This window comes from Berghia stephanieae, chromosome 14 (assembly GCF_034508935.2).
Source record: "Berghia stephanieae isolate SIO BIC M18660-M18661 chromosome 14, UCSD_Bste_1.3, whole genome shotgun sequence".
In the NCBI taxonomy this organism is placed as follows: Eukaryota; Metazoa; Mollusca; class Gastropoda; order Nudibranchia; family Aeolidiidae; genus Berghia; species Berghia stephanieae.
In genome coordinates, this window is record NC_088373.1 from 20,177,166 (window position 1) to 20,187,165 (window position 10,000).

Below are 10,000 nucleotides of genomic sequence, written 5' to 3' on the forward strand. Positions count from 1 at the left end.
TATGTTTACAGCGTTCATGGACAAAGCAGCGTGTTTAGATATATTGAGAAATGTCCAATCGTTGTACAGCAACAAATCATGTGATCGATGACTTGGTTGAACGAAACCATGAATATAAATCACTCCCATTAACCAGTAAACTTTTGACCAATCAAAACACGGAATTTGTGTCACACCTTCACAAGTGTTCGGACAAATATAGTTGGTTGTTTATAAACAGTAATGTGAATGAAATCGACCTCTCTCTGATCGTTAATTTCGTTTCAATACCACCAGCTGGGTGACAATTCATTACACGATTTTTTTCCATCATATTATTTTTATCGTTTAAGTTTGCACATAGTTTTCTGTGTTGGTTCTATAGATAGTATGCAGATGACGTCACTCAGGCCTTTGTTATTGTTTTTGCCATCCGCGTTTGTGAGTTGTTCTCACTAAACTGTATTAACCAACTATAAAAGTTCATGGTTACACAGAGTTTGTGTGTTGGTCCGTTATACTTCCGGATGGCAATGTTGTGAACTCCTTGGCCAAGCGCATTCTATCTATAGTCTGGTTAATAGAGTTTAATGAGAATTACTCATAAACGCGGATGGCAAAAAAAAACCCAATAACAACGACTTGAATGATGTCAACTTCATACCATCTATAAAAGTTCATGGTTACACTTAGTTCTGTGTGTTGGTCCTTTATACTCCTGGATGGCAATGTTGTGAGCTTCTTAGCCAAGCGCATACTATCTATAGCTTGTATTTCCCCTCATATATTATTATGGGTTCTCTACCATTATTATCCTATATGTGACTCTTCGCCTCAAAACGGTATTGAGTCGGATTGGTTAAGATGTTGAAAATTGAATTTATAGCCAGAAATATCAGACTTGTGTTGAGTTTGTAAGTTTTATAGAGGAGAATGGATATCATATTTTAGGGTGCGAATGCCAACAATTTATATTTTTGACCAGTTTTAACATTAAATTCGGCCTTTAAGCATCCGGTTCGTTCCGACATAATACCGTTTTGAGACGATGGGTCACATAATATGTTTTTTTTTTAAAAATCGATACATAGATCAGAAATAATTCACTAATTCGTTACTTTATTAATTTATTTTTCTATCCTTTTCCTCTCTTCCTAATTAGCTGAGGACGTCACGTGTTTGTGACCGCCATTAACACCTACCTCGTCACCATGGCAACGCAGGAGGAACAACAACCCTGTCTCAAGGACTACGATCAAAATGGCTGCCGCGACGAGGAGGATGAAAAAGAAGAAGAAAAAGAAGTAGTAGGAGTAGGAGGTGGTGGTGGTAGTGGTATTAATGAAGACAACCCATCAACTACAGCAAAAACATCACCATCATCAACAACAACTGACCCAAACACACCACAACAACAAACTAACGACAGAGGAGACGATAAACACAATCACAACAGCCTTGATGGCGACGATGATGCTAAAGATACTGAAAATAAAGATATTGACGATCATAATAAAAATAAAGATGAAAAGGAAAGTGTGAAGAAAGACGATGATAATGGTAAACGTGATGATGATGGTGGCGATAAGTCTAAAGATGGTGGTGGTGGTAGTAGTGGTCATCCACAGCATCGTTATAAGAAGAAGAGGAATGGTGACGTATCCACTGGTTCATCAAAGGATTATACACATTCTAACGGGATAAAAGCCAGTGGAAAGAGTGGTGGGGGTGGTGGGGGTGGGGATGGTGTACGAAAGAGAAAAGTGACCAAACAAGACTCGGATAACAACACGCCTGTGAGTAATTTACTAGGACTAGTTTTACCTGTGTTGTTTTATTTCTGTTTAGTTGTTTTTGTTGTTCTTCTTCTTCTTGTTGCTGTCTTTGATGTCATAATCATCGTCATCATAATTATCATCATTATCATCATCATCATCACCATCATCATCATCATTATCATCGTTATCATCATCATCATCATCATCATTATCATCGTCGTCATCATCATCATCATCATTATCATCATCATCATACTTTGTTATCATCATCACCGTTATCTTCATCATCCTTTATTATCATCACCATCATCATCATCATCATCCTTTATTATCATCACCATCATTATCATCATCATCATCATCATCCCTTTTATCATTATCATCGTTATCTTCATCATCCTTTATTATTATCACCACCATCATCATCATCATCTTCATCATCATCAATGAGCCTATTTTCATCACTCTTAAGTACCATCTAAATGATATATATTGTTAGTTACAAGTTACACTATTTCAAACAACCTAAAACTATTTCCTAAGCTACGTCACCAAAAGCAACTTTGTTGTGAATATTTTATTTTACCCACGGGAGAGAGAATCAACACACCATTACTGTAAAACATGTTAAAGATTGAGTCATAATATTTTATTGCAAACGATGAAAAGATCAAAAGAATTCGTCATTGTGAGAAAAAAAAACTGTTTGGTCTATCACTATCGATATTCTACATTCGTAATGTCACTTAAAATATAGATAGTATGCGCTTGGCTAAGAAGCTCACAACATTGCCATCCGGAAGTATAACGGACCAACACACAAAACGGTGTGTATCCATGAACGTTTATAGATAGTATGCGCTTGGCTAAGAAGCTCATAACATTGCCATCCGGAAGTATAACGGACCACCACACAAAACGGTGTGTATCCATGAACGTTTATAGTCGGGTTACATCAGTTCAGTGAGCATTACTCATAAACGCGGATGGCAAAAAACAATAACAAAGACCTGAGTGACGTCATCTTCGAACTATCTATAGGTAAGACCGCATGAAGAAAAAAAAAAAGAAAAAGAAAAAAAAATCCCAGCCCTACATTTCGTAGCTTCGGAGGAATTTGCGATATTAAAAAAAAAAGATTTATTAATTGAGCTTTTATATAGCGCAATATCCACTAAACGTGCTCAAAGCGGTTTACAAGGTCTCCCTGGCCAACAGCAACATTTAACATTTTGGACGGGACATGACGCCTGTTAGGCGATATTACATTTTTTTCCGACATTGACAACGCTGTTAACGGTCAGGTACACATTTTACACCTGAGTACGGTGAGAGAATTTGAGTAAAGAGCCTTTTTTCCAAGGACACAACTATGCGCCAATCGAGGCTCGAACCCAGGACTTTCCGATCCTCAAGCGAGTGTCATATCACAAGACCACATAACCGCACAAATAACACGAGGTATCATATTTTGTTCTACTCTTCCTCATATTTAGTAGTAGTAGTAAGCTTCTCAGTCCGAATGACGCTTGCTGAGAATTGTGTGATTCAGTCATGGTCGATAAGTATAGATAGTTCGAAGATGACGTCACTCAGGTCGTTGTTATTGTTTTTTGCCATCCGCGTTCATGAGTAATGCTCACTGAACTGTATTAACCCGACTATAAACGTTCATGGATACACACAGTTTTGTGTGTTGGTCCGTTATACTTCCGGATGGCAATGTTATGAGCTTCTTAGCCAAGCGCATAATACTATCTATAGATAGAATGCGCTTGGCCAAGGAGTTCACAACTTTGCCATCCGGAAGTATAACGGACCAACACACAAACTCTGTGTAACCATGAACTTTTATAGTCTGGTTAATACAGTTTAGTGAGAACAACTCACAAACGCGGATGGCAAAAACAATAACAAAAGCCTGAGTGACGTCATCTGCATACTATCTATAGCTGCTCTCTCCATCCATGTTGTTAATTGGATTCAATAGTCTGATGTCACGCAGCCCGGCAACGGCGGCCATCTTGGTTCTAAACAAAGAAAATCATTACTTTTTATTCTTCAAGCTGGCTAAAACTTTTCATATGTCTTGTGATCAGAATGTGTAAAAGTCAAAACATGATCAAATTTATGGGTTTTTTTCCTCTGGATACGCTTCTATGCTCGCCGGAGAAATATTTCGTATGGGCGTAGCCATTGTTCCGATAGTTTAGAGCCAGTGTTACTAAGTTACCATGCGTCATTAGGAAGGAAGTGACGTTACGACCATTGAATCCTATTGTTTCCATTGGTCTCGGTCCTGGGCCAGAGTTTTGAGACTGTCAAGATCTTGTTGTGACTTTAGTACGGAGGGCACTGCAGTATTTCTTAGTTCTTCAGGGATTAATTCGGCCTCATCTGAATCCATAAATTTCTGATATGTTCCATATTTAGTAACGCGTAGTGATGTCAAGTTTACAATAATGATTTGTAACGTCAGGTTTTCAAACGTTGAATTTCATTATAGATAGTTCGAAGTTGACGTCACTCAGGTCTTTGTTATTGTTTTTTTTTTTTTTTTTTTTTTTTGCCATCCACGTTTATGAGTAGTTCTCACTAAACTGTATTGACCTGCCTATAAACGTTCATGGATACACACAGTTTTGTGTGTTGGTCCGCTATACTTCCGGATGGCAATATTATGAGCTTCTTAGCCAAGCGCATACTATCTATAATTAGATTCTTTAAAAATGAGAATTATTTATTTATTATAGTGGGACAGCGTGGCTCAGCGGTACGGTCTTTGCTTCGTACCCAAAAGTTACCGAGTTCGATCAACCGCCGCGTTTTGGCCTTGCGCAAGTCACCCGCCCTAGCTCACTTTGCGGCGCTGCACTTCGGCTGACGCCTGTGTTATTCCAGTCTTCGATTGGAATAGACCCCAAAGACAAATTTCTCCATGGGGATGAATAAAGGAAATAAAAAAAAAAAATAAAAAAACATATTTGAATGTTTTTGAATGTCTTTTATTCAAAGATAACGAAATCAGAATTGATTGAGAAGTAGAAAAATGTGCGGCTATGTGGTCTAGTGGTATGACACTCGCTTTCAGATCGGAAGGTCCTAGGTTCGAGCCTCGCTCGGCGCATAGTGAGTCCTTGGAAAAGGGCTCTTTACTCACATGCCGTATCAGTTGTAAAATGAGTACCTGGCCGTTAACAGCGTTGTCTCTGTTCGAAAAAAAAGTGTAATATCGCCTAAGAGGCGTCATGTCCCATCCTAAATGTTAAACGTTGCTGTTGGCCAGGGGCCCCTTTGAGCACGTTCAGTTGATATTGCGCTATCAATCTCACTCACTCTATCCCATGACCGGTTGGCCGTCGGGGGGACTCTCGGGATGCAGACTTCACGATTCAACGCCACTAATCACGGTCTTGGGCCTTCCTTATTAGATTGTTCCACGCCAATCCTGTCCAATCTTTAATGTTATCCTGCCACACTTTCCTCTGTCTTCCTCTTCTTCGGCAGCCTTCTACTGTGCCCTGCAATATTGTCTTGCATAAGCTTTCGTGTCTTACGAGGTGACCGAACCAAGACAATTTCCTTCTCTTTACCATTGCAAGTACTGGTTTTTGCCTTCCTGCCAGTTCTTTTACTTCGTCCAGAACACCTGCATTGATCCTATGTTCCAAATATGATATTTTTAATTAAGTTTTCGGTAGCCTTTGAATGCGCGAACTCTCCTTTCCGTGTCAGCATTCATGGTCCAGGCATCGCAACCATAGAGGAGTGCAGACAGTACCAGAGATCTAAATAGTTTAAGCTTTGTCTTGAAGTTGCGCTATATAAAGGCTCAATAGAAAAGAAGAAGACGAAGAAAAATGTATCATCTGGTTTCAGAGGTATGTTATCTTATTTCTTGATATCTGTGGAAATGCCGGTCGTCAATGAAGATTATCAGTACCCGCTCTTTTACGTCACGTAATCTTAATAATCTAAAATTATAGTCATGCCACATTTTGATTTAATATAATAATAATAATAATAATAATAATAATAATAATAATAATAATAATAATAATAATAATAATAATAATAATAATAATAATAATAATAATAATAATAATAATAATAACAATAATAATAATAATAATAATAATAATAATAAAAATAATAACAATCTCATCTCATGTAGTTCCATATCTGAAGCAGACGTCGGAGGTCATCTTCCGCCAAGCTGATCTATCTCTTGCCAATTCTATTAAAGCAGCGCCACCTTTCTCAGCTTCATCTGTCCAAGTTCTTATCCCTTTCAAATACGTTATTCTTTGTCTTCCTCTTATTCTTTTTCCATTCATCTTTCCAGTCAAGGCGAGTATTTCCAAACCAGGGTGGCGGATAATGTGTCCTAAAAATTCCATTTGGCGTTTGATGATTTTTGTTATCAGTGATCTTTTTCTGTTTGCCATTTCTAAAATTTCTTCATTTCTTTTCCTTTCCATCCATGACACCCTCATCATTCTTCTGTAAAACCACATTTCCACTGCCTCCAGTCTTTTAACCATGGTCTTGTTTATGGTCCAGCTCTCACAACCATATAGCAGCACAGACAGTACATAGCAATCCAGGACTTTGATTTTTGTTTTCATGCTAATATTCCTGTTTTTCATAATTGTATGCAGCTGGTTGAATGCATTCTTCGCCATACCTATTCTTTTCTTTATTTCACAATCTGATTTTCCATTGGATGTTACATTGAAGCCTAAATATTTGAAACATTCAACTTGTTGTATTGTTTGTCCTCTGCTTGTTATTACACAGGCTGGTGGGTTATTATTTTTAGATACCGTCATACATTCTGTTTTAGATATATTCAGTTCCAGTCCCATATTTTCACTACTCCTGACTACAACATCCAGTAATTCTTGTAGTTCATGTTCAGATTCTGCCAGTAGAACCGTATCATCTGCATACCTCAGATTTGTTACATTCTTTCCTCCAATACACACCCCCTTCTTATGTTCGATATCTCTTAATATCATTTCACTATAGAGGTTGAATAAATCTGGAGACAAAACACACCCCTGCCTAACTCCTCTTCTAATAGGTGTAAAACTGCTTAGTTCGTTGTCAACACGCATTGCTGCTTCTTGTTCCCAGTACAAATTCCGTAATATTCTTAAATCTTTACCATCAATGTCCAAGGATGATAGAATTTTGAATAGTTTTTCGTGTTGTACTTTATCAAAGGCTTTTGAATAGTCGATGAAACACATATACAGATCTTTATTTACTTCAATACATCTTTCCATCAGCATTGATAATGTGAATATTCCATTTCTGGTACCCTTGTCCTCAACAAAACCAAATTGCATCTCCCCAATTTCAGGTCGTATTTTATTTCTTATTCTTAGTAAAATTATCTTCAAAAGAATTTTTGTGAGGTGGCTCATTAGGCTAATAGTTCTGTGTTGTTCACAATCAACTGCCCCTGGCTTTTTTGGTAGTGCTATAAAAATGGATCGTTTCATATCAGTTGGCATTTTTCCTGTGTCATACACTTGATTTAGAAGGTTTGTGATGAATTCAATCCCCCATTCACCCAGGCCAGTCAAGGCTTCAATTGTTATGGCATCAGGTCCTGCAGCTTTTCCATTTTTCATGCTTTTCATGACGTTCCTAACTTCATCTTTCATTATAGAAGGCCCTTCCAGTTCTTTTATCATAGGCATTTCTCCTCGATTATCAAAAAAAAGTTCTTCAATATATTCTGACCATCTGTTTAGAATGCAGTCTTTGTCCATGATGGTGTTTCCACGCTTGTCTTTGATGCATCCACTTTTAGCACCTGATTTAGTTTTGTTTGTCACTTCTTTGATTTTCTGATGGAAGAATTTGCCATTTTTTTCTTTGCAGGACATTATATAGTGACATTGTTCATTTATCCAGTCTTCTTTAGCTTCGTTGCATTTTCTTTTTATCTGCCTGTTCAGAGTCTTGTATTTTTCTTCCTGATTTTTGGCCTTTCTTCTCTCATTCATTAGTTCTAATATCTCTGGAGTAATCCATTTCTTCTTCTGCAACTTAAGTGTGGTTGGAACATTTTCTTCTAATGATGCAGCAACACTGTCTTTAAACTGCTCATATTTCTCTTCTATATCTGTTAGTTCTCCAAGCACTTCAAACTTGTTTCTTACTGATAGTTCAAATTTTTCTTGTATCTTCTGTTCCTCCCGGAGAATGTCTAGTTGGTATTTAGGTTTAGCCTTTGCTCTTTTGCAGATTTTCAATTTAACTCGTATGGGGCATAGCACAGGTATATGATCGCTGTTACAGTCAGCCCCCGGCATAGATTTGGCATACAAAACCGAGTTTCGGAAACGTTTGCTGATGAGTATGTAATCTATTTGGTTTCTCACTCCATCTCCAGGACTTTTCCATGTCCACTTCCTTCTATTGTGGTTTGTTGACCAAGTATTTGTGATTGTCAGATCATGTTGACGGCACCATTGAATAAGACGATCACCTCTGTCATTTTTGTCTCCCAGACCATGTGGGCCCACAATATCTTCTATTCTTTCTCGGCCCACCTTCGCATTAAAATCGCCCATGATGAGTTTTATGTCTGAAGACTTAAACTGATGCATTGCTTTATCTATTTGTTGATAGAAATTTTCCACTTCTTCATCATCGTGACTGGTGGTTGGGGCGTATATTTGTAAAATATCAAAATCAAAAGGTTTTGCTTGTAGTTTGATTGCCATTACTCTGTCTGATATGGGCCAGAATCCTTTGACTGCTCGCGCCGTTTTATTATCTAGTATAATTCCAACTCCCCTTTGGTGTTCTCCTCCTCCTGAGTATATAATAATAATAATAATAATAATAATAATAATAATAATAATAATAATAATAATAATAAGATTTATAGTGCGCCAAACATCCCTTCATCTGGAGGGCTCTGGGCGCTTAACACAGGGTAGGTTTCCCGACCTCTCACAGTGGGCCGGTAGGCACTTACTGTGTCTTCTATCCCCCTATATCTGTTTTCCTGGGTGGAGTTCCCAACCTCCCACAGTGGGCAGGGAGGCACTTACTGTGTCTTCTATCGCCTATATCTGTTTTCCCTGGGTGGAGTTCCCAACCTCCCACAGTGGGCAGGGAGGTACTTACTGTGTCTTCTATCCCCCTATATCTATTTTCCAACATGCTTTCTGTCTGGGAATGAGCAGATTATTACTTGGTTTTGTCCTGACCCTGCCTGGAGACTTGGCTGGGAGGGAAACAGTTGAATGTATATTTATAGTTTTGGGAGATTATATTTTTCCCTTGTATTGACTATTGAATCCTATTTCGTCCATGTCTTTATTTTTTTAGTGCATTTATATAGCGCAATATCCACTATACGTCCTCAGAGCGCTTTACAAGAGGTCCCTGTCCAACAGCAGCATTTAACATGTAGGAAAGGACATGACGCCTGTTAGGCGATATTATATTTTTTCTTTCGGACAGAGATAACACTGTTAACGCCAGGTACTCATTTTACATGGAGTGATGTGTGAGATAAAGTGAGTAAAGAGCCTTTTCCAAGGGCTCAACTATGCGCCGAGCGATGCTCGAACCCATCACCTTCCGATCCGAAGATCACTAGATGTACTTCTCTGTCGAGCATAAGAAAAACGTTATAAATCTGATCATGTTTTGACTTTTATACATTCTGATCACATGACATGTGAAAAATTTCTACCAGCATGAAGAATAACAATTACCGATTTTCTTTGTTCAGAACCAAGTTTCTGGTTGCTGGGCGGACGTGACATCATCATTTATTTCATAACATTTCCTCTCCAATCCTCCAATCCTCCATTCCATCCCCACAGATGTCTCCAGAAGAGTTGGAGGAATTCATCCCCGAGCCCCCTGACGGTGGGTGGGGCTGGGTGATCGTGGCTGCCTCTGTCCTCAACAATCTCATCGTGGATGGACTCTGCTACACGTTCGGCGTCTTCCTGGAGGAATTCGTGGACGAGTTCAAGGCCAGCAAGACCAAGGTGTCTTTGGTAGGATCCCTGACCTGTGGGATATACCTCTTTGCAGGTTTGTGAAAAAAAAATTAAAAATAAAATTCCCTTTTTTCATCCCATAGGGGAAATATTTCTCTAGGGTCTATTCCAAGAGCCAAGAGCCTCATTGTTGAGGATACCGTGCGCTCTATAAGAGTCTATTATTATTATTATTATTTATTATTATTATTATTATTATTA

At 38.4% G+C, this 10,000-nt stretch overlaps 1 protein-coding gene across 6 annotated transcripts in view; it reads left to right on the forward strand.

Annotated features, from left to right (window-relative positions):
* Window positions 1-10,000, forward strand: part of LOC144959870 (monocarboxylate transporter 9-like) — a 117,145-nt gene that overhangs the window by 85,390 nt on the left and 21,755 nt on the right. For all 6 annotated transcript variants that reach the window (XM_078892680.1, XM_078892676.1, XM_078892678.1 and 3 more), the window contains exons 3-4: window positions 1,142-1,775; window positions 9,617-9,833. In XM_078892680.1, coding sequence (XP_078748806.1) covers window positions 1,191-1,775; window positions 9,617-9,833 — 802 coding nt within the window. In that variant the 5' untranslated portion in view covers window positions 1,142-1,190. The remainder of the gene's footprint in view (window positions 1-1,141; window positions 1,776-9,616; window positions 9,834-10,000) is intronic.